At 39.8% G+C, this 27824-nt stretch overlaps 1 protein-coding gene and 3 long non-coding RNA genes across 6 annotated transcripts; 2 read left to right on the top strand and 2 right to left on the bottom strand.

Annotated features, from left to right (window-relative positions):
- The first annotated feature begins 1599 nt into the window (after positions 1 to 1599).
- Positions 1600 to 2664, top strand: LOC122886292. The gene is made up of 2 exons (XR_006380318.1): positions 1600 to 1741; positions 1991 to 2664. It is a non-coding gene; the product is annotated as an uncharacterized LOC122886292 (long non-coding RNA).
- On the bottom strand, positions 1636 to 10183 carry LOC122886290. The gene is made up of 3 exons (XR_006380316.1): positions 8565 to 10183; positions 6514 to 6646; positions 1636 to 1771 (listed from the first exon to the last, which is right to left on the bottom strand). It is a non-coding gene; the product is annotated as an uncharacterized LOC122886290 (long non-coding RNA).
- A 1258-nt stretch (positions 10184 to 11441) lies between these two features.
- On the bottom strand, positions 11442 to 15716 carry LOC122886286 (spindlin-Z-like). Of its 3 annotated transcripts, none has more exons than XM_044218259.1 (5): positions 15598 to 15716; positions 14916 to 14957; positions 13667 to 13926; positions 13154 to 13387; positions 11442 to 12664 (listed from the first exon to the last, which is right to left on the bottom strand). In XM_044218259.1, the coding sequence occupies exons 2-5, from the start codon at positions 14933 to 14935 to the stop codon at positions 12459 to 12461; spliced, it is 720 nt and encodes a 239-aa protein (XP_044074194.1). In that variant the 5' UTR covers positions 14936 to 14957; positions 15598 to 15716; the 3' UTR covers positions 11442 to 12458. The 3 variants fall into 3 exon arrangements, with proteins under 3 accessions (XP_044074194.1, XP_044074196.1, XP_044074195.1); XM_044218261.1 differs by lacking the exon at positions 15598 to 15716 and adding an exon at positions 15254 to 15278; XM_044218260.1 differs by lacking the exon at positions 15598 to 15716 and adding an exon at positions 15063 to 15197.
- Positions 15717 to 17075: 1359 nt separating this feature from the next.
- Positions 17076 to 27778, top strand: LOC122886291. The gene is made up of 3 exons (XR_006380317.1): positions 17076 to 18353; positions 18472 to 18596; positions 27517 to 27778. It is a non-coding gene; the product is annotated as an uncharacterized LOC122886291 (long non-coding RNA).
- The last annotated feature ends 46 nt before the right edge of the window (positions 27779 to 27824 follow it).

Raw genomic sequence — 27824 nt, 5'->3', positions numbered from 1 at the left:
ACTTAAGTAAAAGTAACAATACCACCCTGTGAAAATACTCTACTATGAGTAAAAGTCCTGCATTCAAAACCTTACTTAAGTAAAAGTATGTAGTATCAGCGAAAAGTAATTAAAGTATTATTACTTTAGTAGTATTAAAATGTACTTAAAGTATCAAAAATACTCATTCTGCAGTAAAACGTTCCCTGTCAGTTTCCTATTATATCTGATGTTTTTGATATTACTGCTGCATTAATGTGTATGTTGCATTTTACTGCTGTAGATGTTTATGGTTGAGATCATTTTAACTACTTTATATACTGTTGTGTAGTTTAATCTACAGCAATGCATCATGGTCTATAAAATCATCATATGTTTGCAGCGTCACTGTCCTGTGAGAACCCCGTATCTCTGAAAAGTCAACTTTTCATGAGCTCAGAAAAACAACCCTGTTTTCAGCTTTGTGACAATGCATTTTTCAGCTGATCCAAGGTTTTTTTTTTTTAATTGTTTATTTCACTATTTCACGCATAAAGGAACACTTAATCCTTCAGTTTATCAGAAACATTCAAATTCAAAATCACCCCATTTGGAGATACAGGGTTTTCACTGGACATTAAAAGGTATGAAAAATAATCTGAAAAGTAACTAGTAACTAAAGCTGTCAGACAAAAGCAGTGGAGTAAAAAGTACAATATTTGCCTCTGAGATGTAGTGGAGTAGAAGGACAAAGTAGCATAAAAAGGAATTACTCAAGTACAAGTTGAATTTGTACTTGAATAAGTACAGTACTTGAGTTTACTTAGTTACATTCCACCACTGGTTTTATGTGAGCTAAAAGTAAATTCCCATCAACTATGTTAAAATGGCAAAAAAAAGAAGCAGCATTGAATCAACTGGCTTTTAATTTAACTGAACAGACTAGAAACATGTTTAAATTCTAAGTGTGTGAATATTTGCACAGGAGGATAGATTGAAATTGTATTTAGCCCAGTTGTTTTCCAAAGCAATTCATTTTACCATTTGCAATTTCCACAGCCCTTAGGTATGTAACATTTCCCTCTTTCTGTTTCCATTACAAATTAATTTGATGCATAATCTTGATCTCACAGTTCAGGTTTAATTCAATTGCATCTGCGCTCCTCACCACAGTCACCCAGACACAGGTGTTTTCGCACTCTTGAGACACATGGTTTCAATTTAGGTTTTTGTGTGTGTGTGTGTGAGGTGTTTCCTCGATGAGATAAAAATTACGCGCTGATATAAACTGCATTGATTTAGGTCTACAGCAATCAAGCGTGTGCAAAAAAATAAAAAATAAATAAAAATCCTTAAATAGAAACCCAGGTATTTCCCATCGACATACATCCTCTGCCTCCATATGTTTTATTCATATGCATACTTAACCTTTATATAATGTAATTTGACTGCTGGATTTGGGCCGCACCCTTAACAAGGTCTGAAAAAAAATCCACGTCAATTGGCCTCCTCTCGCAGTCGTCACTCCACATCGTCCCGCCTCCTCCTTGTCCTCTCCGGAGCAGCAGACGTATATAAACACACTGATCCATCTTCCTCCAGCCTACCCAGTAACATCATGATAACCATTACGTGGAGCTCAGATGGGAGGGCGCACAGGCTCAGACCGTGGCTGATTTCAATAGAAAAACCCAACAGTGAAAGAGACGCAGCCTTGGCTACTCATCCAGCACACGCTGCATAACATTATGTCGACATCACCTGTTGTTCCCGTCGACACACGGTGAGTCCATCACTTACAGCCTTTGTCCTCCTATTAAGAGAATGCAGTGTTAGGCTCTTTATTTGGAGGATATTATTATTATATGTTTGCAATGTTTTCCGCTCCACAAAAAGCTGCCTTTCCTTTTTTTCTTTATATATATATATATATATATATATATATATATATATATATATATATATATATATATATATATATATATATATATATATATATATAAAAAAATATAATTTATTTTTTGCACTTCAGGATTGAAAAGCAAATATGATGAAGCAAAACGCCTTCGAGCCATAGAAGAAAAACATACATATCTGTTTCCGACTGCGTCTAAGGGAAATTAAATGACAACCCCTTCATCCTCTTCCTGCCTCGCCTGGGGGAAAATGTTTATCATGTCGTCATGTTGCCGTGATTTGAGAATGGGGGGAAAAAGGAGAATTGACCTCACTTTAGATCAGGAGCAGGGTCGCTGCAGATTATATGTGTCAGATATCGGAGGTCTTTTGGGCTTTATAACCTCCTGAGAGAAAACTTCGGTGCAGCAACAGGTGGCATGTTTTTTTTTTCTTCCCGGGCCGGAATCGAGGCGAGATGCTGAGGAGGAGATGGACGTGGCGGAAAGTAGGGCGTCATTCAGCACCGAGACACTGGACAGCTCCCACGTCGAGGGCTACTCGTTTCTCTTGAGCTGCGATCTGGACGGAATAACAGCTTTATTTGTCGCTTTTATTGCTTATTTTTTAAATCATGCTGACGTGTCTAGCGAAAATTAACACAACCTAATGATCAGCATTCAAATGTCCCTGCTGTTTGAAAACTGAATGGACGGTTTTTGAGTGGCAGAGGGCTTGAATGCCAGCCTGCAAGAGCAGCAGCAAATGAAGTAATTTGTTTTTAAATCAATAAATACTATATTAAAATGACTAGAGTGAACATTATTGATTATCTCTTCTGGGGTCTCCTCTTGGTCTAAATAGAGTGTTGTCTCTTCACAGCACACCTCTTTTCTCTAGTTTGCACTTAAGGACGACCCCCACCCCCCACACCCTTTTCCCTCCCTCCCTCCTTCCTTCCTTCCTTCCTTCCTTCCTTCCTTCCTTCCTCTCTTCCTCTCTTCCTCCCTCCCTCTCACTAAACTGTCCCCATCTTCCCATCCCCCCTCTTCCACTGACTTCCAGTCTTGTTGCATAGCTACCAGCTCAGAAACATACTGGAGATGCAGGACAATCTGTCTGTCTCTTTTCTCTCCCTCTCTCTTTCAGTCCAAATGTGACTTACTGGAAAGAACACACAAAACACTGAATTGATGCTCTGCGTTCGCATTTCCAATTTGCTCAATGTAAATAGGGTGTAATTGCAAATTGTGCACAGCCGAGGGTTTCTGTTCATTGCATATGGTGAACAGCTTTTATTCTAAGTGCTGTGCTGTGATCCTCTCTGTTCCTCCCCTCTTCCTTCTCCTGTCTCCCTTTTTTGAGAGTAGCTGAAAGGTTGGCATTACAACAACAAAGGAAAGATGGAATGTCAACAGGCTTCAGAGAGAAATGGGTTGAGGGAAACACAGTGATGTGAACTGCATGTAGTGTTTCCATCTATGACATCTAAAGTTTATAACCTCTCAACACGCCTCTAGCCGGTGGTCGGATGCTCCGCAACACCTGTGACACATGCACACCCTGAAATGCTCTCTAACTCTGAAGTCTGCACAGGTGGCAATGCAAAATTGATATATGACGTTTAAAACTAGTACAGTGGAGGGAAGATTCAAACTTCCAAGGCCCTGTGGTGTTACAAGTGTCTCTTTTTCTTTTCATTACAGATTGAAGCAGTAGATGTGGAGCTCCTAACAGAAATGAGAGGATGCATTGGTAAAGTGTTGGTAGTGCTGAGTGGAAGACTAGTGATTTTGTTGTGACGCTGATCAAAGAACAACAAGTCCCAGTCTGCCTCTCAGCACAAGCAGTGCTCTTCAGCCTACGTCAGCTTTAACCTGCACGGCTCTTCATATCGGAATCTGTTCACATTTCAGTGTTGGCATTATAACTGAATTTTCCTGTGTATACAGCCACAACAGTATGTAACCTGCCCTTAGAAAATGCACTTTAAATGTTCTGATTCATCCCTGCCTGCATTGCCCCTGCATTGTCCCAAAAGCATAATTTAAGCGAGAGATATTCATGGAACTGAATCACCCACAATGAAAACTGCTCCAAAACCCTGGGAAAAAAAACTGTAATATGGCATACAGCAGTACACTTTGTACAAAACACACTGAAGTAACCCAGTATTACTTATTTCAGTTCCTTTCCAATCTTTTATTCTAAACTTTGCTTCTTTCCAGTTATGCTACATAAATGTAATTGTTAATCTAAATATTCATTGTTCATTAATTAATCTGCATTTGACCTTGTTTCTAGCGTGTTATGTTGGTTAAATAAAACCCAAATGTAAACCTCTTACATGTATTCCTGCATTTTCTCACATCAACACCAATGTGACGGTTGAATCTGAAACCTTTGCATACACTATAACACACTGAGGACATCCCAAAGAAAAAAAAAGAAAAGCATACTGGTCTATCCTGGTCCTGGGTCCTACTAACTACACTCCATTCTGCGCTCAAACATATTACTCCTCTTAAATGAGATGGCCTGCCGCCAGAAAGCCTTACTTGATGTGTCACTATGTGCAACACTGAGTACTTAGAGGACCGAATACATGTCATCCATCAATAAGAGGGGTCTAAATCCCTCTGTGGACTTAAGTGGCTGCCTCAGTCACTGTAATGGACAGTGGATAGCACTTGCTTCCTGTAGTGCTTTAGTAGTTTATTCAGTATGTGTCAGAGGTTTGAGTGACCAGGTGAATGAAAAAAGGGGGAGTCAATTTCCCGGCTTTGGTGTGTAGAAGTGTAACTAGCAGGAGGGATCATCATGGTGGTGTGAGTCTAATGCACACCAAATGGCAAATACATCATGCAACATGCATACAACTATGCAGGTAGTCATCCTAGAAGAAGTGTTGGGAGGCTGACCTGACTAACACTGCTGTGCGGCATGGTGCCAAAGAAAGCATTTAGTGTGAACTTACTGTGGCAGTGCTAGGGACCCATAAGGGTCAGAAATAATTAGCAATGAGTCTCGTACACACAGTATCCATCCCTTTTTGTTATTTTTTCCCTTTTTATTACACTTCACTGCCAGCCTTCTCTGAGCTTTGATTAATATCAGTAAACAGAGCAAATATAAGATATCTACAGTCACTAAGAAGTCTCACACACCAGAGAAGACAAGTCTGATAGATCCTGCTCTCTGCTTCAGTACTGGTGTAACAGCTGATGCCATATTCACATAGATGAGGAAATTTAACCGACGCAGATGAAAAAGTATATATTAACAGACACAGATGTACAATTAAAAGACTTCAAATCACTCCACATCATCAAGATGCGTCAGCGTTATGTCAAATTCTACCAGCTGTACTTAAATATATACATATATGTAAAAAGCAGTGGAGAAGAGCACAAATATTTCTAAATAAGGGAATTTTAAAGGATTGGATGAAAATGATTGAAAAGGCTTCAGGCTTCAGACATTAACAATTTGAAAACATACCACAAATACCCTCTCAATCTTTTATTCTGATGTTACCAGGATACCTGCATGAGTGACCTGACAGGATCCCTATTTTTGTTACGCATGACAAAAACAGGGTGCTTTAAACAGAAAAGTCAAGCCCACCTCAAATGAAAAAAAGTCACTTTATTCACGGAAAATGTTATCCGATCATTGCAAAGTAAGGATTGTTTGATTTTGAAACCCAAAGCATTAAACCTACAAGCAAATTACATTTAACTGACTAATCATCTTCATCTCCACTGACACTAAATGTAAAAATCAAATCATGTCACCATCTCCAGTTAATAATGATCCCAGACAATGCTTACAGCCCCTTTCACTCAGAAAAGCATGCAACGTTTTAATTAAAAATGCATTGGAAGCTGGTCTCATTCACACTGCACCCTGTAAGTCTCCAGATTGGCAGCATGCTGATTTTTCATATATAAAAACCAGGGACTGGCTGTTGTTGCTAAGCAACACAAAAGAGTCAAGTGCATTTGTTTATTGGCCAATAAGAATGCAGACAAAGTTTCAAGGTTTTTGAGGAAGGTCCTGTAATAATGTAACTCACAGGCAAAACAGAGCCAAGGGTTCTCTAATAACAGCCTTTCATATATTTGAGTGAGTGCATAAATAGTGTTATAAATAAAGAAGACTCCCTTCATAGAGCTCATAAACAGCTCTCAGCCTGCTTGGTAAAGAAGTCAAAAGGTGGCTGCTTTAATGTTGGTTTTAGCCCCATACAGAACATTATCCCTCAATTATCTGTTTTCTCTTGTGTGAAAGAGGCTCTAGAAATTTAACAACTACAGACTTTTTGGCCCCCAAGCACTTCTGCCACCCACAGGACAGTGACAGAATCACACATCACAGCCATAACCAGGCACATATGGTCCTTTATTTGTCCTGTTTTGCCTGAATTAAAAATCAAAGCCGCTATGACCTTGCGAGAAGAGATGTATTCACAGTCAAAGATACTTGGGTTTATTATTATTATTATTATTATTATGTCTGAACAATAAAAGCTGTTGCCAAGAGTCCAGGCAGATGGTTTCATGAAGAAAGAAAATGGTAGAAAATAGTGATGGATGTGTAAAAGGAAGTGCACAACAGGTGACAAATTGCATCAGACACATTCTCAAGAGCACAGACCTCGTGTAACGCATGCACTCCCTCCTCGTCGTTATTACTATCTGGGCACCCAGCCTGGCGTGATGGTATGCCAACTGTTCCCCGCTGTCTGTACTGGCACCCATCACCAGCACCCTGGCACCTCGGAGGGACTCTGGGGGAGGGAGAGACAGTCAGCAGTTAGCATGTGGCTACATGTGGTCAGGAGGAGCAGGAATCAGGAGAGAACATGTCTGCTTGTCATCAAAGCAGGGCTGACGTTTGATGAACACACACAGATCAACCCTGTTAACAGACATAAGCTCCACCTCATGGCAGATTGTGCTTGGCATTAAATAATTACAAATATCTAAGCAGGGTCATCTTTAATATAATTTTGTTGATAAATAATTTACAGTACTATGGGACAAATACCTGCTGCTGTCATCAGTATATTTACAGAAAACAGGAGAAAGTTATTCACTACAAAACAGAGGCTTTTTGCATGATCAATGTACAAAGCATCTTTAATAGTCCACTTTATGGGGCACAACAAAGTAATCAATAAGGATTATGATGATGTCTACTGCTGTATGTCTACTGATGATTATGATCCTAAATGATCTACTGTGTAATAGTTTCTGTTCCCCTGATTTCATTGGCCTTTAAATACAGAAGCTAATCAGGAATCTGATTAAAATAGGCTACAAACAAGGTGAAGCAGCAGAACTAGAGGCAACATGATAAGTGAAACTTTATCCTGTTAGTTAGCTAACTTTTGAAAGCATGATACGCTGATTTACTTTTCATTTTGTTAAGCTTTCATTTGCTGCAACAACCGTTTTTAGCCATGCTAGCAGCGTGGCTCTGGGGATGGCAACGTCAGGTGGACTTTTGCTCTAGCGCCACTATGAGGTTCACATTTGTGCTTTTGAGTTAAATGTCTCAACAAGTGTTGGATGGATTGATTGAAATGTGATACTTTCAGTACATTCATGTCCCTCTCAGGATGAAATGTAATAGACTTTTCTTCTAGTGCCATCATCAGGTCAGGATGTTAATTTGTCCAATATTTTAGTTCATGACCAAATATCTGCGAAACTGATTCCCATCACCCCCAGGTGTACTTTGCTGCTAATCAGCAAATGTTAGCATGCTAACATGGTAAACTAACATGGTAAACACTGGCTGCTAAACACCAGCATGTTAGCATTTAGCTCAAAGCGCCACTGTGCCTAAGTACAGCCTTTTTTTTGTTACACTTTTTATTTAATGTCTAATAGCCTGTTTTTGACCAATATTATCTTAGTTATTTTGTTGTTGAGCCCCTCAAAACACATAACAGCTTTTGCCTCACTGGGAGACACAGAAGGCTGAAGTGTCAATGTCAGAATCGAGCTGTTTAATAAGCTGATTAAGAAAGACAAGCAGTGGCGGCTGGAACATTTTCTAGGTAGGGCTTTGCCACATCCAATCAATTTCAGCAAACATCCCAGTATGATTTAATGCAAAAAAGTGAATAAATCAAAAAGGAATTCCTACTTTGCAGTTAAATATTTAACAATTATTTTATTCCAACATAAAATGTAACGCCTTGACAAACACATCAGGTCATCTTATTTTAGTCACCCAACAGGCAAATTCATTATAATATAAAACATGTAACAGAAAATGTTTATTTCTTGAGATGCCCCTATGGACCTTGTTTTGTTGGGGAAACCAATAGGGAGGCAAACATCAGGATAAGTAAACATTTAGTGCAGTTAGTGGTGTTAAGTTGCTATTCAGACACTTGGGAGTCAGGTGCTCTGAGGTGTAAACGTCTGCTTCAAAACTCTCTCACAAGTGAATTAAATTGAATTATACTCAAAAATCAATTGTGGGGTCCCTGATAACCAATACAAAACAGTTAACAGAAGGAAATACCCAAAATAATACACAATCTTGTAAATATCAACTGACCTCTAACACATGGAATAATTTGAGATTTGTTTTAAAATATCAAATATGCACACAGCACGAAAACACACACTGGGGCTGGACATGAACAAATGTACACAACCAGTCAGAGTTTGAGTACATCTGCTTGATACCTGGTTATTCATTGTCCATTTGAAGCGCTGTAGCGATGGTGTCGGCAGTTTGTAATGAACTCGAAAAACTGGCTGTTGGATGTTAATGTTGGTGTTGATGTAGCTAAGCACAAGCACCAGCTGGCAGTGGGTGGAAATGTCAGTGGTCTCCTCTGCTTGAATGGCGATAAAATCAGCTTCCTCCAAAATGTAATCCTTTAGCACTGACAGCATGCAGCCCAGCAGCTCGTTTTGTACCTTTTCTTTGACGCCTTTAAAAATGGTAAGTTAGCGGTCTTAGGTGACCCTCCAGCACACGGTCTAGGGAGGCAACAAAATCCACCAATCCGCTGAAAATGCCAGGGTTGTCCGAGGAGTCTGTCTCGTCATGCCGAGTCAAAGGCCCCACAAAACTTCACACATTAGATTATTTTGGATAAAATGTGCCTGTTTTATCCACCTCCTCACTGTGTTTCCTCACTGCAATCCTGTGGCTGCCGTAATGTGGCTAACGTTAGCTGGACAGAACTATCCATGTGTGCCCTGGTGTTCTCATGTTTCCTTACTTTCTCAGACAGGTGCTTCATATCCCTCACTCCCGTAACTGTCCGTGTTGGATCTGACCACGTAAAAAAAAGCAAGAACGGAAAGCAAAATAAGGCATTAGCATGACTGCATCCAGCTAGCCAGGCCTTTCTGGTGCACCAGCTACGAGAGAAGGCTCGCATACACTGCTTCCCTTTCTCGCTAGCCTGCTGTCTGATTGCGAGGTCAGGTTGATCTGGGCAAAAAAATTCAAAATAATCACCCTTTTCAGATAAGATTTGAGGACACTGATTGTCAAATTTTTGTCATACATACTGTATATATCTTTGGCTAAACTGCTACTCAGACCTGCCTCCTGTGGGTGATTCCTCTATCGCTGCAGAGCTGCTGAGACTCCAGACAGGTGGAGGGGACGTATGGGAAAAGCATTTATGTTGCGCAGATGATTTTCTATCATATTTTACACATATTACTGGATACACTCCATATTTCAAAACACACAAATGACAATTTGTTTAATTTATTATTATTAGTAGTAATGGGGTTTACTGTGGCTCAAGGGCTCAGGAAGGGCGGCACCCTAGCGCACTCTATTGGCCAGCTGCCACTGAAGACAGGTGACAGTTTCTGAGCAATTTTTTTGACTTGGTCAAAGCAATCCATCCACCACAACCAGGCCACCAGCAGGAAAAGCAGAAATGAAAACTAAAACAACACCTTAGACACGATTAACATCTACAATCGTCTACAATCTTTCCCATGCTGCACAGACCTTCCTCTTGTCTGAGACAGACAACTCCTGTGTTTGTTCTTGTTTTGCAGGTGTAAACATCAAGCTGCACTGCATGTGGAACCTCGCATGTGTCGAGGTCTGCTCACCGCTTGCAAATTCATACTTAGTTGTACATATCTTTTACATTAAAAAATTAAAGATGAAGATGGGTGCTTTGGAAAAAGGTTCAAGTAGGTTAAAGTATGAAGGCATTATCAGCAAAATGTACTTAAAGTATCAAAGTAAAAGTACTCATTCTGCAGTAAAATGGTGCCTGTCAGTGTTTTACTATTATATCTGATGTTTCTGGATGGATATTTCTGCTGCATTAATGTGAATGTTGCATTTTACTGCTGTAGATATGTTGAGCTAATTTTAACAACTTTATATACTGTTGAGTAGTTTAATCTACAGCAATCCTTCAGTTAACAGAAGAAAAAAAAATCACATTTGAAGATACAGGGTTTTCACTGGACAGGTTGGGTATGAAAGTACAATATTTGACGCTGAGATGTAACGTTAGTGAGCAAAAAGTAGAAATCGGCATGAAAAGAAAAGACGCAAGTGAAGTACAAGTACCTCGAATTTGTACTTAAGTACAAAAACGTTACTTGAGTAAATGCACTTAGTTACATACTACCACTGGACATATTCGCAGTAGACAAATCACCTCTAGTACGTAACGTTACAGCCAAAATAGAAGCAGCAGCGTACGACTCAATGCACAGCTCTTGTGGTTTTGACATTTCAAGAATCCGTGCTTACCATTGTTCCAAGTTTGAATGTTTTGCGACAAAGTTCACGTCGCGCCTCATGCGAATCGCTGGAACTTCTTACTGGATTTGAGTTCAGCTGCATTACTTCCTTCCAGCGTCGCGCGCTTGGTGTTTTCCTTTTCCCCGCCGCAGCCCCCAAAACGGAAGCTGGCGTCGCACGTTCTTCTTCTGGGTTAAAATGCGGATCACAGCCTGTACACAAGGCGGACTACCGCAACATACCAAGCGGAGTGTACGCTACCTATTTAACGTACAAACATATTAGAGGTTGCGGAAATTGTCATTTTTGTGAGATATAAAATACCGGTAAAATAAAACGTAAAAACTGAAGGAAAAAAAATAGAAACGCCCATTCACTCTGTCCCAGATCAAATTTAATGCCTCCCCTCCTACAGTTCCAGACATTGTTAGACCTTGAATATCAAAATCTAAGACCTTTTAAGGATCGCGGGGACCCTGAGTAAGAGAAGCACTGTCGGATCACCTCAGACAGCCCAAACATAAAATCTGCATCAGGTCATTATTTCAGAACAGATCAAGAACCTTTTCAGTACTCTATGCTAATTATTGTTTGATTTACTGGAAAAACAGGACCCATTTTGTATCATTTCATTGATAACCTGACGTGCCGCATATAAACAATTTATAGGGAGTCGCTCATGTACCTAATCTGCTAAAATGTTTTTACTATTTGATTAAATTAATGTATTGTACTTCTTACAACCAGGATGGAAGTCATTCAAATGAGCGAACAAAATATCCACTGCAACACAAACAGCATTTAACAATAATTGGACGAGAAAATAATTTTCAAGCAACTTTTTTTTTTACGTTCATAAAAATGTCTCAGATTATATTTACAGAACAAAACATATTTAGGGTCACAATGAACGGTGTTTTGAGGCCTGAATATATCATATCACATCTTTCAATTTTTGGCAAAAAATAAAGACTTCAGTCCAAAATACTAAACAATGTTGGTTGCCAATTTGAACTACATAAATAGTGTGTAGCACAAACACGGTTGAAACAACTTGACATCAACATCAGTATTTTTCATATATTATTATGACGTGGAAATCTTGCAGTTTACATGATGCAACAGAGCAGAAATATGATACTCGACTTTTTTAGGATAATCTGTGTTTTATATCCACGATGTGAGACAGTCAAGTCTCCTCAATGCCTATACACTTCAACTGAAATCGGAGTTCACTGTGATGGTAAAATTAACACACTGGTCAAATGAATATTACGTCTATATTCAACAAACCGAGGCTTACCCAGTTACACACATAAAGCACAGCAGACAAGTTTTGCCAAAATGTTACCAGCAGCACAGCCAGATATTCCAAATGAAATAAATAGCACAGGCATATAAAAGTGAAATGAAATACGAGTAAAACACAGAGGTATAAGTAAGAAAGCTTAATTCTTTTAGTTTGATGTGTTGCTTACAAAAAGTATGAATTTGGAGTTGCACTATACAAGTGTGATTTAACCAAAACAAATGTCTAGCTCCATTTCATCTGCTGGGCTATACAACCGGTCTCAGACCTGCTTTATTTACACTGAAAGGGACCTAATGCTCATACATTGAGGTCAACTTTAAACTGAAAATCAAAACCCAACATGTCTTGTAAGGTGAGAATAAAAGAAGCCTCTGGAGGCCGAAAACATTAAAACAAAAAAAGATGGGGCTTTTGATCTCCGGCACATCGCCTTCCGCTGGAGGGAAGCTGAAATGTGTAACACTAACAGGTAACGACTGGTCAGGTCAGAGATTAGCCATCAGCTGAAGGTGAAACCAGACAGTCAGTACTAGGTGGTCTTCACCAGATCGTAGACGTGGATGTGGACGTCATCGTCATATTTAATGTAGTATACCGTGGGTTTAGCTGGGACCTGGTAGATGACCAAGCCCGTCCTCTTTAGACCGTTATCTGTGACGTACTCCACCTGTTTACCCACAAGGCTCTCTGGCTCCTCACCCGGCTTCCTGTCTGCTGGCAGCAGGTGTTTGTTCTCTGGATGACAGACGGGATAAACGGCAGCAAGATAAGTAAGAGAAAGACAAAATAAGACCAATGTAAAAGGGGCATGCGATTTCTTCTTTTATCATTTTTAAGCAGCCAAAGTTTCAACATTTGCAAAACAAACTGCAAGGTTAAGATAGTAAATTATCTACAATTTGAAGTGGAACCTTAACCCCTACCAGACATGCTTGCCCCAGTTTATCATCTCTGCTAGTCTCCTACAATTCATTGTAGATAGTATTGTCTCTTCATGATAAGACATGAGTGCCCATAACAGAACATACTCTCTTACTATCGAATCAAGAAGAAACTCTGCACAAAATGTTCAGGGAAAAAAAGGCAGCATAGAGATTGGAGTGTTTTGTAATGCTGACTATGTAAATATGTCCGGTTCTCTTCCTCCCACCTTTCCAGGAGCATCTGAAATATGAAACGTTGACAGTTTTAAGCACACAAACAGTAAATCTCTCGTTGCTATACCTGATTCAGGCAGTACACGTAGATCTCCGTCCTTATAGTCGTCCCACAGCTGGTACATGTACAGCACCGGGTCCTTTTCGTAGGTAATGTAATACCAGTGGGTCATGATGGGGGCTCGGGACAGCACCATGCCCCGCCACTCGTTTTTCTCACCGTCCTCCTTCTCAAACAGATGCTCCACAGCTCGGCCCACCAGCTCCTCCGCCCCGGGGGGCACCTTAATCTTATTGTTCACTGCAGGAAGAAGAAACTTTGATAAGCCTGTTAACTGGAAAACTTTATAGATCCCAGATGGCACAGTATATTAGGACATCAAAATATTATTATATTATCTTACAGTGCTGACAAAGCACCAATAAAATCTGCTAAACTCCTTGACAGACTATCAGTTTTGCTTAATATCCACTTTATATTAAGCTCACTGAAGTAAAAAAAAAAATGTTTTAATTGACCAGAATAAAAATTATTTTTAAAAATATGTCCACGATTAGAGATAGACGTTGTCACACTCACCGACTTTCTCTGCCAAAACCTGCAGGTTGGACACCCGGTTATCTTTGAAGAGCTCGATGCCGTACACACAATCAAAACCGTCATATTTGACCATGTAGAGGGAGCTGTTCACAGTTAGGCGCTCCAGAACGGTGCCTTTCCACTTGGTCACGTTGCCCTTCTCCCTCCAGGTGTGCTGAATCCTACGGCCCAGCAGGTTGTCAGGGTCTGGGCTCAGGGTCGACGCCGAGCTCTCACTCAGCTCTCCACTGCTACGCTTCCTGTGAACATGGAGGGAATAAGGTCCATATTAATATATTAGTTGTAGAGCTAAAGTAGGATGAACTTTATGAGCTATTGAGTTATTTGTTTGGACTGATCCAGACTGATCTTTTAAGATATGAAATTAACTTTAAAATACATCCAGGGTGTCAAATGGGTACTGTTGCCCCAACACGTGAGGACTCTATTCTACGGAAATGCTACATATGAACACAAGGGTATAAATCTGTCATATATTAATATTCACAATTGTCATGCTGTTGGGGGATGGGTGCCTCAACTTCAAAGTGCTACAGTTGCTACAGCCAACCTCTTGCATGTTTAGTCATCTTCCTACTAATGAAATGTTGCTTTAGTTCCTCTAAACATGTCATTACTAATATGAACATGGCAGGGAAACGTCACCCAAGTATTTGCAAATCTGGCGCAGAGGGGTGGGTAGTAAACAGTCACTGTGAAGCTTTATCTGAGCCATTAGTACTGTAATATCAAAAATATTTTTGTTAATCCATTAGTCGGGTCAGACTAATTTTGTTTATCTGTACATGCTTGGCAGGTTTATCATTACAGGCTCCTGTTGTGCTGACAAACACAGCTCAAACACACATAACATTGTTTTTAATTATCATCACCTACAAAGGCCAAATATGCTAGACTTCATCACAAAGAACTAATCACAAAATAAAATTCTGCATTACAAAAACCCATTCAATGTAAGATACACAATCTAAATTTGATACAGGTTTAATGAAGAGCTGAAACAAGCAAGTATGTAATATATATACACTATATAAAACCGTTTTGGAATAATGTTTTATCCAAGTTTAAAGCCAGTAGACTGAGGTTGAGTCTGGAAACACTGGGATTAAAGTTGTTAATAAAAGTTATTAGGTTAGAGATTAGAGTATTTCCTGCTGTGTCATTCCAAGTGCACAGTGAAGTATACTGTCACATACTGGGTCAAAAGTTTCATCAAACTTGATCCTACCTGCCCCGTTTCTTTGACATGTTTCCATAAATTCACACAACCCTGTGAGAAACAAGACAATTCAGTTAGTGAATATGATCAGGACCGGCTTACTATTATTCAAAATATTTTTTAGCAGCTAATGAGCAGCTGACAGACTCATGTTACCCCTCAGGTCTGCTGCCCTGAACTCAGCCACAGCCATGCAAATTAGCCAACAGAACCGCACTACCGGATGTAAACAACGTAACTGCGACAAGCCTAATGCTAATGCTAACTAACGTAGCTCAAAGCTAATAAAGAGTACAAGTTATATATTTATACAGCTAACCATAGGGCTGATAAATGTGTAACTTCACCGAGACTAGCTGAATAAATGTCGACGTGTCGAGCGTCGTCGGAAATGTGTAACTACAGTGTGTCTAAAATTGGAAACAGCTAGGTAGCCAACGTCAATCGTCCTTTCAGTCACTGTTTACTTTAAATGAGTAACATTTCTGTGAAATTGGCTTCTGTATTCCTACACATAAGCTAGCTGAACAAAAGGAAATGCATCGCCATGTAAGCGCTGATTTTGTACACTGGTTGTAGCTTCTACATTGACGGGAAAAATAAGGACTGAGCATAACAAATACAATGACATTTTTAATGTTATCGACAAGTTCGATAGGCGGGAGCCGGTAGAATGAGCTCTTTGCCCTACCTGATCAATAATTTCACATGTGTTGGTCTTTGCAGAGCAGATTCCACCACCTAACGTTGGCTAGATACACGGAAACGACCCTTTGAGGACTACAACTACCAGAAGGAACTCGCAGATCTCAAAGCATTCTGGGGCTTGAAGTCAGTTTCATGTGCTTGCTTTGGATTCAGTGCAACTGCTAATAACTCTGGAGCCAAGTGTAATCACCTTTACACAGTGTTTTATGTATTTCTGAACAGTTAGATATGAATGTTATTAACATTTGGTTCTCCTTTAATTAGATGTTTAAGATATAGTGAAGCTAAGAAAATCCCGAAACTACATTTCCCATCATTCACCATAGATTATGTCCACATTTTTTCCCTGGTCAGTGACTGCTGCACATCTGCAAGACATTTATTTCCTATACACCACCCTAACACCAAGTTAGTAATGATTACAGTCACAGACAGAGCTACAGGTAACAGGCTATTAAAAGTAAATTATTGAAAGCTATTAAATGTACAAAGACAGAGTTTCTTAGGCAGTACATTTTAAGTTTAAATGACATTATTTTTCACACAGACAATTGATTCTTTATTTATAATTTAATTTGATACTCCAAGTGCATGTATTTGATATCTTAATTGGAAAGAATGAAAGAAATTTTAACATCTTTTAAATTGTTTTTGGCTTAAAAGCACACAACTGATTTGGGTTTTGTGTTAGCTTAAATATGGTCAGAATAGCTGAATTGTTAGAGATTATGAGTGATATTTACAATGCAAAAGAGCAAAGAAAGGCACACAGAAAGACGTTATTTATGTATTCGTTTTTAACTACATGCTACGTGTGTTACGACAAAGTCTTTATGGCTCAAATATCTTCAAAGAGTTTCTATGAGATTTTGAAAAGTTGAGTGTTGCATTCATTAAAAAAACCTTTTATGTGTTATGTGATTGTATATTAATCAATCATAAGGTATTTGGAACATTTGTGAAAGGCATAGTTAACTATTTCACATATTATAAAATACACCACAAAACATGCTTTTTATGCCATAATACTATTTATACTGAGGGGAAAAAATTGACTTTTTGGATTAGCTGAAATGCTAATTTCCTCCACAAGATGTCACACTGAACACAAAATCTCTGCCACTGGCTCTTCTAACAGTCTTCAGATGATGGACTGAGCAGTGTGGAGAGTGAATGATGCAGTACCCATAAATGCCCGTCTGCCTGTTTTTCAGGGTGAAAGCTTTTGGTTTTATCTTGTGCCAAACCACCTGTATGTGTATGACTCACCTGTGATGTGGAGATGAATAAAAACAGTGCATAAACCGTAACCTCCTGTTGATGATATAATCACAAAGCAATCAGCAGTAATACACATAAATCAATGTGTGGCTCTATTCCCCATAAAATCCTCTTGCCAATTTTCTTTAACTATTATTAATTTATTTATTCACCTATTTATGTTTAATTCTAATTCCCGTACTTTGACACATAAATACCCATTTAACATAAATAATACACATTTTATGGCCAAACAGAACAGTAAGAAGAAAAGGATTCTTCCCTTTTCTGAAAACAACTAAATAAGTAGCATAAATATAGATGGCAAGCCAATCAAATAACAGTCCAAACGACCTGTGTTGATGTTTGCAATTAATCCATGTCATTATGATCCAAATGATTCTGCACTCAGAGTAACTACCATTGAGGACACTGAGGTCATGTCCTCGTGTCCATGGCAATTTGGGAGTTTACATTTTACAATTAAAAGCTCACACGTGGTGGGTGTTTTAACGGCTGATTCCAGTATTTTTAAATTTATTTAAATTGGAAAATGTTTGGACTTAAAAAAGGAAATAAATGATTCAGTACCTCAGATCTTATTCCTGGCTGTATGAAAGCTTTCCAGCAGCATTCAGACATTCATGTTGGGGAATAAAATTTACAGAAACTGAACAGAATAACAGAATAAACAAAGTATGATGAATCAAAATAGTTAGAGACCATTATAAGTGTCGGGTCCAGATTTTCTGATGGGGATGGGTGGGATGTTGGGGAGACTTGTTCTCATGACGGCAGTATTTAAAATCTTGGCTGAGACCCTGATCAAGATGTACTTATGTCTGTTATAAAAGTTGGGTGAACTTCTCTGCAAAAACGGACAAATGGTAAATGTATTTTTGTTCAGTTTAACTTCACCTTACTCTTCTTGAACTTAACTTCAATCAGCCACTCAGGGTCTTAACTCCACTGTGGCATTTCAGAAACTTTCAGTTAGATCTATTAATTAGATCATTTTACCCACAGAGAGAAACTTGCCATCTGCCACTAGCGGGTATGGCGGTTTGAGTGGTTACAGCCTGATTTCGCTCTTTCTAATAATCAAATTATGATTCTGGATTAAAACAGTTTGACCACAGATATTTCAGATCAGGTCGCTTCAGAAGGAATTGCTGTGAGGTGTGAGTCAGCGTTGGTGCGCTGTAAAGCTGACAGCCTTCGTGAGGAAGCCAGTGTTGTATCGACACAAAGCTGTCCGGCGTCCAAGGTTGCCTCCTCTTGTCCTTGTTGTTGTCACAGCAACAGAAAAGGCCTGGATGTTGGAGATATGGGCTGGCGGCCTTTTTCTTTTTTTTGTTGTTGTTACATTTAGTCCCATGATTCTCCACAGCAGCCGTTTAAATCAGCGGAGGTCACTCAGTTTTCAGGGCAAAAGGAAATGTGGTGTGATACTGCAACTCAGCACATTGCCAAAAACCGGTTGTTACATCTCTGCTCCTTGAATTTGTTGATTTATACTGAATGTATTGCAGTTGCAAAGGCCCCAAAATATGAATCCTTATGTTTTCCCGTCTGCGACTGACATCTTCTCTGGCAGGTTTCTCCAGCGCTGCCATCTGCGGAGGGGATCCCACAGCGGCCCTCTCCCCTGAGACACCATGAGAATACCGTCTCCAAAAATAGAGGTCTCCTCCTTTCCCTCCAACTCTTCCGCTCTTCCAGGTATCTGTCGCTTCCACTTTGCGTTTCTGCATGGAGGACACACTCACAGAACATCCACACACTCTTATATAGAAATGATCTGCACCCTGCTGAGAAACGCTGTTTTTGATGGGTTTTTTTTCAAGTATTGCAGTGAGATTGCATAGCAGACTCGTAAAGTCAACCCAAGGTTAACGTGTGTGTGTGTGTGTGTGTGTGTCCATTGATTAGATATGTCTATTGTTAGCAGCATCGCTATGCAACCTGAACTATGGTAGCTTTACAGGGATGACATCATATCGTGGCTGTATCACGCATGTATGGAGCTGAAGTCAAATTTGACTGTGATGTGTGTGTGTGTGTGTGTGTGTGAAGCAGGGTGTTGGAGCCAAAAGAGAAGTGTGCTGCTGATGACTGTTTTCAGCTTTAATTAGCAGGGTTCTGTTTCTGTGACTCAAATCAAGACCAAACATGAAGAAACAGCATCTTCAGTATGTGAGGTCACTAGATACGGAACAACACATGAGCATGTGTGTTCGGCTGGCTGCTGGGTATTCCTGTGCTTTCTTTCATGTTTAGATGAAAGCTAATTCCCCTTCAGTGCTGAAACATGTTTCAAATTACTTTTCACACAGAATCTTTGGTCATATCTTTCCCAGGAGAAATGCCATCCTTACCGAAGTGTGGAAATATATTACTTTTCACACAGAGAGCCCATCTTCATATGTTCAATTTAATAAATTAAAATCCCAAAAGTCCAAAGTCACCATTCCTAGTGAGAGAATGAATCACCTTTGGATCGCATGTGTATAATTGAATCTCTTGTTACATGTGATGAAGTGCTGTATCGTCAGGTTGACAGTTTGGGTCTCCCTGAGGTGTTTTTCCTCATCTATTCTTCAACTCGTCCACAGCTAACATGTGAACTTGCGAGCCTACAAGATTTATTGGGCCTCGTTACCTCGTGGACAGTGTGGTGGTTGGTGTGTCCCTCCTGTACTACCTTTTGATTACACATGCTGGTGATTTATCTGGTCTGATTTTCAGCTGGTAGTGAAGTCCTTGTCAGCAGTTTTGGATTTCCTGCAGGGAGTCGATATCTGTAAAAGACTGCAGCGAGAGTATCTGTCTATCTATCTAGTATGTAGAGCATTTCAGAAGTCAGCCAGTAGGCTGTCTTAAATAACAATGACTGAAGTATGAATAAAGTGCCACAGAAATAACTACATGATAGAACAACAGTCCTTTCTGAGAGCTAAAGGTGGCCATAGCATCTGCCATCCAGCACTTAACCACAGCACTAAATGTTTCACTGTAATTATATCCAGTCGGTGTGATAATAAGTAAATCCTCTCATTAATTGGGTCTTAAGATTGTATAGCTCTTGCTGTTACAGCTAATTGACCCCAAGAATGAGGTGGAGTACATTTATACACAACTCTAATTAAAACCAGGACCAGAAACAGAAAGGGGCGCATTTGTGCATGCATACATCGTGTGTGTGTGTGTGTGTGTGTGTGTGTGTGTGTGTGTGTGTGTGTGTGTGTGTGTGTGTGTGTGTGAGACATGGGACCCAATCAACTGAGCCAGACCATAGGGAGAGAAAAGCTTAATGTAGTACAATTCACAATTTAAAACATTGTGATATACACTGTTTTTATATTTCATCCTATATGATTATGGTATTCATGTCCTACAACATTATGCTCACACTTGCCAATGGGCTTTGTATATGCTGGTTTAGTACCACATATTTAGGGCTATATGCTTGATATCAGTGGTTCCCGATCTTGTTTGTTCAGCATAACCCCACAGTCCTTTCAGATGGGCTCAGGTACGCTTGTATCCCTGTATGAAACACAGTGATTGTGTGGAATTGTTTGGTCTTTGTCTCTTCTTTTTCTCACTAGGTTTGGTCACTTTTGCATTCGCTCTACTACCACTTGCTATGGCAGAAGCTGGTCGTATCAGCCATTTATCCATTACTTTTAGCTAAACATTTAGACTTTTCTGCTCACTTGCTAACTAGTTTTCAAGTACTCTCAATTGCATCGTTTGTTGTAAAAGTGTTACAGCTGATTCAGGTTTGTCCTGTGCAGTCAGCCGTAAAACCTTTTGGCTACGTAGTCGCAGTGGAAACAAGCACACTGACGTTTTATGAGCTTTGAAGTTGATATGGCGAGCTTGTTAGCAAACAGTTGCCTATTTGCACATCCAGCAGATACGGAGCAACATTATCATTCATTTGGCGTCGTGTTTCAGGCCACTTGACAAAAGTGCAATATTCACTCCATTTTAGCTATTTTAGTTTTTGGTCTCCACCAACTCCTGATGGAAATATCTGTCTCTTTACCTGCTAAATGCTCCACTATGTTCACCAGCTAGTTACTAACTGTGTCTGTCTGCTGTTTGTTGCTGGTCAGGTAGTGTAGAGTGAGTTTTTAAAGCTTTTTGCTGAAAACAGTTGCCTACTGTGGGCTAAAATGCAGTGAGAGTGAACCAAAAAAGTAAAGTAGCGTTCCCTGAAACCAAAACAATGAGTTAAAAGACGCTATAAAGCTTTGTCAGAGCTGAGGGGAACTGCAGAATCGGGTGATCATTTTCTGAGTTTGTCTCTGTGAGCGACTTCTTTCACTTAGAAGTAGTCATGTGATCCACTGCTAATATAAAAATATTGATTATGGCCACGTTAAGATCAACATCACACCAATTTGTAATCCTGTTTGTTTTTCTGCCAAACACAAACATGTGGATTTTGTATAAAAGTCAGTCTATTTTTTCAACTTAGCTGAGCCACTCCACAATCTCTCTAGGTACCCCCTGGTATTTGCAGCAGTATCCCGTGGGATACAAGTACGAAAATGAAATGATGAAACATTTCCATTTTTATCAGCTGGGTATGTTGCTTTTTCTGGAGAAACTGTGCTTTTTCAAATTGATTTGAAGGTCCATTTACTTGCCACTGCTATCCCAAGTGACTGAAGTAAACGGGAGAGGTTTAGCGTTTTGCTCAAGGACACGTTGACAGGACTCTGTGTTATTGACGGACAGAGTAGCTGTGGTGGAGATGTAATATGACACTGTCTGCTTACGGGACAGCCTCAGTCACCACAAGGCAGCCACCTCAGAGGACAAAGACGCAAATCTTTTTACTCTTAACACACTAAGAAATGATTTGAGCTTTATATTCCCACCGCTCAGATAATAAACGTTGCTGAATATATTGATCAGTTCATCCTCCAGAGATGATATTGCATCTAATGTTGATTGCAGTTTATTTTGATGAGTAACAGTAATGTGTTACTCTCTGTAGTCTCTCCAGCAGGCTCCTGGACTTAGTGGACTGTCTATCTGTCTGCCCATGCTTTCTCTCCCTTGTTCTTCAATCCTTTAATCTCTGCATAAACCCACTCTGACTTCATAGCCCTGAGTCATACTGTATCACATCAAACTCCTCTCCTCACTTTCTCACAGTATATTCTTGTGTTTTGAAAGTGTCTCACAATGTGTGTCTTCTTCCTGTCACTTCTACACAAACAGCAGGGGGTGCTGCTCTGTCAATCGATTGCTGATGCTGCTTGCTTACTCTGTGTGATTAGGGCTGTATATATATGTGTGTGTGTGTGTGTGTGTGTGTGCCAGTGTTCGAGAGTGTTACTTTCCCACCGATGAACTAATGCGTAGATAACAACAGAACAAGACAACTCACAAGCAAACAGCAAAAGAACAAATGCTTTTTCAAAAGTTTCAGTTAATTGGAGCATTCATTCATGCTAATTATTTCTAATTTAATGCATAGCCTATTAAGTCTGACTACAAAAAAATAGTGGGTTAATCACAACATCCACAAAGAGCACATTAAAGCTGCAGGAGTGGAAGAACTTTTACTTAAAAAGTAGAAATACTGAAATGTTAAAATACATACGTAATAAGTTACAAGTAAAAGTCCTGCATTCAAAATCAGAATTACTTAAGTGTTAACAACAAAATGTATATAAAGTTTCAAAAGTAATCCATTATGCAACAGAATGCCCCCTCTCAATGTTATATTATTATGTGTTTTATTATTGGATTATCATTACTGATAAATTACTGTGTAAGCAGCATTTTAATGTTGTAGCTGGTGATGGTGAAGCTACTGTTAACTACTTATATACTGTTTGGTAGTTTAATCTATGACAATGCATCACATAACTCGATCACATGTTCTGTATGTAAAACCTGAAGTAACGGCTGTCAAATAAATGTAGGGAAGTAAAAAGTAATATTTCCCTCTGAATTGTAGTGAAGTAGAAGTATAAAGTATAAAATAGAAATACTCAAGTAAGTACCTTAAAAATGTACTTAAGTACAGAACTTGAATAAAGGTACTTAGCTACATTCCACCACCGTAAACATTAAACTTCAGAATAAGACGGTGTAGTCCCTCATTCGTCCAGGAGTGTTCCATCGTAGAAAAGGTTTCAGTCATAGTAATCTGGACACTGTTTTCAGAATCAAGACGTTTCGGCTCCCATCCGGGAGTCATTCTCATAGTAGCTTAAATTTCTGAGTTCTCAGACCATTTTCACAATTGAGAATGACTTCCGGATGGGTGCCGAAACGCCTTGATTCTGAAAACAGTGTCCAGATTACTATGACTGAAACCTTTTCTACGATTAAACTTCAGATTAAAAAGTGTTGTAATGCAAATGATAACCGAGATTTGTTATCATCACGTTTCATGAGAATATAAGTCAGTTTGTTGGTGGTCATTTGAACTTCAGCCCGCCTTGTAGTATCTTTTCTTCCCAACATGTTTCTGTTGTTATATAGTTACTGTTGGCAAGTACTACTATAAATATAATCCATCCTGACCAATCAAATAAATGCTTTCTGCCCACTGAGCAGTGTAATAGATAGGATTATCAAGCTTTGCCAATCACTGATTTGCACACACTAATTTCTGCTCCGGAGGGCTGTGGCTTTCCATTATGTGGAGCATGTGAGTCTAATTTTAAGTCAGTGGTTTTGTAGCACAACATATGGGAAAGATATGTCGATCAGGACAAATTTCACAGCATCCTGCGCATATTGCAGAAACAAAATGAAGATAAACGCAACAGCAATGTGGCAAGATCCACAAAATGCCATCTGTGACCAGAGGATGTGACTATTAAAATGGCGTTAAATCTTTAACATGCTTTTTTTCCTGGTGAATACTGGAACCTGCAACAATTAGAGGCCCATTTGTGATGTGATGTTCATCAAAAACACATCAGGATCTCATGTAAAATACACGTCATCTGACTGCATGGCCTCCAATCTGCTGCTTTAGTTTTAAATAAATGGATGTTTTTTTTTCCCTGTTTACTGCGATCTGGTTTGTTTTTATGAGTCTGTATGACGAAAGCACAGCCGATAACGATACCACAGGGTAACTGTGGAGTAACAATATGCCTCATCCTCCTTCCTGCACCCATCGTTCTCTTGGATTGCGTGTGTGTGTAAGTGTGTGTTTGGTGGTGACGGTGGCGGCGGGGTGGGGACAAGCTGTGTGTCTTGGTGTGGGGCTTGTGGGTGAGGAAGAGACAGAAGGAGAAAGAGAGCTGGTCTGCAGCTTTACCCTTCCAGTGACTCAGCAATTTCAGAGATGAATTTTTGTAAATAATCCCCTCTTTTCATTTCTGCTCCCTTCACTCCTTATCCCCTTTGCCCTTTTCGCACTCCATCACCGCCTCCTCCCTCCTCGCTCCCAATAACCATTTCATCATTATCATCATCATTTCCATCATTACTTAATTGCTACAAAAATAACATCTCATCATTGTAATGACTCTCAATTAGAGAAAAGAGGGACAGCAAATTTGAAAACTCATCATCACACATCCATTGCGTTATTATCGCTCCTTTTCTAGAAAAGTGATTGAGGTGGGAAACATAGTCTGGTGAAATAAAAAAAAGAAGAGGCATTATTTAAATTCAGATCTTCAGCTGAACACCCATCACTGACAGCCCTCATCTGTTTAGTGCAGAGAGAGACGTCAGTGGCACTTTGCTGAAAGCAGAGAGACGCAGGGACAGAAATAGACCATACTGGGATATCTGAGGAGAGGAGGAGAAGACAGAGGCCCTGGGTATTCTGCCATCCTAGATAACACTGACTCTCTGGCATGGTGGGGTGGAGAATTAACGCCAGCAGAGACAATGAGAAGCATGAGTGTGCACTGGGTCATGCACTGAACTCGTGTGTGTCTGTGTGTTTTTGGTTGCAGCAGCGGTGGTCTGATGGAAGACAGAGAGAGGAAGAGGAGAGTAAATGAGCTTCCATGTCAACCCTATTAGATTAGGAAAAGAGTCTACCGGAATCATGGGGACACTGGAGAGCATTTGTAATGCAAGAGAGCATGTGTCATGGGTGTAAAATGTAAACTCAGCAGAAGATATTGATTGTTTTCTTCATTTGCCTAATTTGTATCAATTATCAGCACATTTTGGTTTGAGGTTTTAAATGCTAGCCTGACAATCTGACTGAAATCATGTTTATTTTTACATCATTATTCAGTCTGGCATTGTGTTTATTTTAGCCCATTTCTGTTTAGGCAGTGACTGACGTATCTGTCCACTTATGTTCATTAGTCACAGATGCAGAAGCAGTTTCTAGGGGCATTTAACGTAACGTTTTTCAAGTCAGTTGAAGAAATATGCCAATTTAAGAGTTGTTATTTCTGTATGTCGACTTCCAACAAGACTAAGAGCCCACATCCATGCTAGTGGCTCTGTGAGGCTGTATTTATAAGTATAGTGGTGCTTTTAAATACTCACAGTAACAATGCTAACATGCTGAAGTTTTTGCAGGATTTTGCAATGTTCACCAGCGTGTTAGCATGCTAACATTTACGAATTAGCACTTAACACAAAGTAAGCTACAGCTAAGGATGGTAAATGGTAAATGGACTGTACTCATATAGCGCCTTTCTAGTCTTTTCTGACTACTCAAAGTGCTTCAACTACATATCACATTCACCCCATTCACACACATTCATACACTGACGCTCATCAGTACAAAGAAACTAATTAATCATTCACACACACTCACACACCGAAGGCACAGCCCTCGGGAGCAATTTGGGGTTCAGTGTCTTGTTCAAGGACACTTCGACATGTGGGCTGGGGGAAGCCAGGATCAAACTGAATTCTGATTGGTGGACGACCCACTCTACCACTAAGCCACAGTCGCCCCGCAGGATCCCAGGATCCCAGGATGATGGGAATGCAAATTCATTTTGATGGGATTTGGTCAAAACCAAAGCACTGGACAAAATTTTGACCTAATGACGGTGCTAGAAGAAAATTCAGGGGAACACCAAAGCTATTAAGTTCCGTCCTCTGGGAACCATGAATGTATGCACAAAAATGCATGAAAATCCACTCAACAGTCGTTGCAATATTTTAGTCTGGACTGAAGTGGTGGACCGAACAAACATAGACATTCAGAGAGCCACACTGCTAGCATACTGTACAGCTGTGTCGATCTCTTTCATGCTGGTGGCCATTTCTCTGCCATTTCAGGAAGATGACGTCCACATTCTTAATCCCGTCTACAAAAGTTTGATTGCGTTGATTGTTTTTCCAACCAGAGATAGGCTAGCTGTCAATGAGCACATTTTCATAATTGTTTGAAACACTAAAAAAATATGATATGTTGACAGCAGTTCTGAGAAACGAGGCTAACATTATGCAGAAACTCTTCATGAGTTGTGACTTGTCATGATGACACCAGTAAGCCGGGCTCACACGCCCAACCTATCCTCAGATTGAAAATGATGTCTCTCGCCATTTTAGTCCAAAGTTAGTGGGATCCTCACATCAGCCATGTCAGATTGAACAAAGGGTCACCATGACTGGTTTGACTTTTCCTCAAAGCTCACTGTGCCCAGACTTCAGTCCCACTCCACTCTATACTGGTTTTACTTATCATATAAAGGCCAGATATGACAGCGCCTATGCATGGGTTACAGAACATGATGAATAAAGCAGAGATTCTGTAGACTGATTTAGTAATTTCTGTGTCATGTTCATCATATCTGCCATTATTAAAAATATCTGCCTAGCATGAAGGCAAGTTTGAGTCATCACTTGTTTTTTGAAAGGCAATAAAACTATTTGACTTGTTAACTAGAGTAAATTAAATTAAACATGCATTTAATTTCTGCTTGCACATCATCTTTTTGAATTTTTTTGTTTGTGTTTGTTTTTCTCTCAGTAGCCATTGCAACATCTTGTCATTTTGCAGTGAATTGCTTAATGATGACTGACAGTTTGACAGGCCCTTTCACTGGTTGAGTGGTCTAATGTGCAGACTGTTTCACATGCGTATTTTCATACAGAAATGCTTTTTTCAGTCAACTTTGGCTCACAATTTTTAGCCAATTATTCTGATCAGTGGGGGCATTCAAAGGAACATATCTTTTTAGTGTATTTGTCCTCTCTCTCTGTTCCCCCTCTCTTTTGCTACAGACTTTTTTTCCTCTTCCGGACGGAAATAATTAATTGGTATCATAGTTTTTTCAGTTGCAAGTGATTCTGCTCACCTTTCTGATGATTCAGGTCACAGTTCTTCAGATAAACATGGATAATGTTATTATCATAATTACAAATTTAGTGTGCAGGGGAATCTCTGGATCGACTGAGCAAATCTGGACAAGGTGTAACGTGTGATTATTGAACACATGTTAGATCTTACATGTAAACAGGTGAATATTGTCTAATGAACACCTGGTAGACAGAATTAGGTCATGAAAAGAATTAAGGTAGTGACCTCCTAATGTCACAGTCTGTCATGTTCTCTCCACCACATCACAGCCACACCGCACCTCCTCACCTGAGTATTAATTCCCAGCACCTGTCACCCATCGCACACCTGCACATAATCAGCCACTCTACTCCCTATATAACCCAGGTCCTCACATCAGTCAGTGTCCGGTCTCGTTCATACGAAGGACAGAGCATCCCAGTCTACCTTCGAATGCTACACGGACTCACCCACTACGCTACGTTGAGAAAACTACCACTTGGAACCCCGAACCCCGGCTCCCGTCTGTCTCCAGTCTCCAGTCTCCTGAGTGTGTCGCCCCAGTGCCCACACTCTTCCACCAGCAGTGAGATAAAGGACAGTATCAATACCATTCCATATTACCTCTGTGTTGTAATAAACTCTCTCAGTCTCCTTACCATTGTCTCTGGTTGTTCTGTCCGTAACACCTAAAC

The sequence above is a fragment of the Siniperca chuatsi genome, linkage group LG13 (assembly GCF_020085105.1).
Source record: "Siniperca chuatsi isolate FFG_IHB_CAS linkage group LG13, ASM2008510v1, whole genome shotgun sequence".
In the NCBI taxonomy this organism is placed as follows: domain Eukaryota; kingdom Metazoa; phylum Chordata; class Actinopteri; order Centrarchiformes; family Sinipercidae; genus Siniperca; species Siniperca chuatsi.
Note: the sequence above shows the minus strand (reverse complement) of the source record. Positions and strands in the feature narration are given on the sequence as shown.

Excerpts from the sequence above, each read along its gene's own strand:
- LOC122886286 (XM_044218259.1), bottom strand. The coding sequence starts at position 14,935 with ATGTCAAAGAAACGGGGCAG. Across the intron at positions 13,388-13,666 it reads GGTTTTGGCAGAGAAAGTCG|TGAACAATAAGATTAAGGTG; the intron begins GTGAGTGTGACA and ends TTCTTCCTGCAG. Across the intron at positions 12,665-13,153 it reads ACGTGTACTGCCTGAATCAG|AGAACAAACACCTGCTGCCA; the intron begins GTATAGCAACGA and ends TCTGTCATCCAG.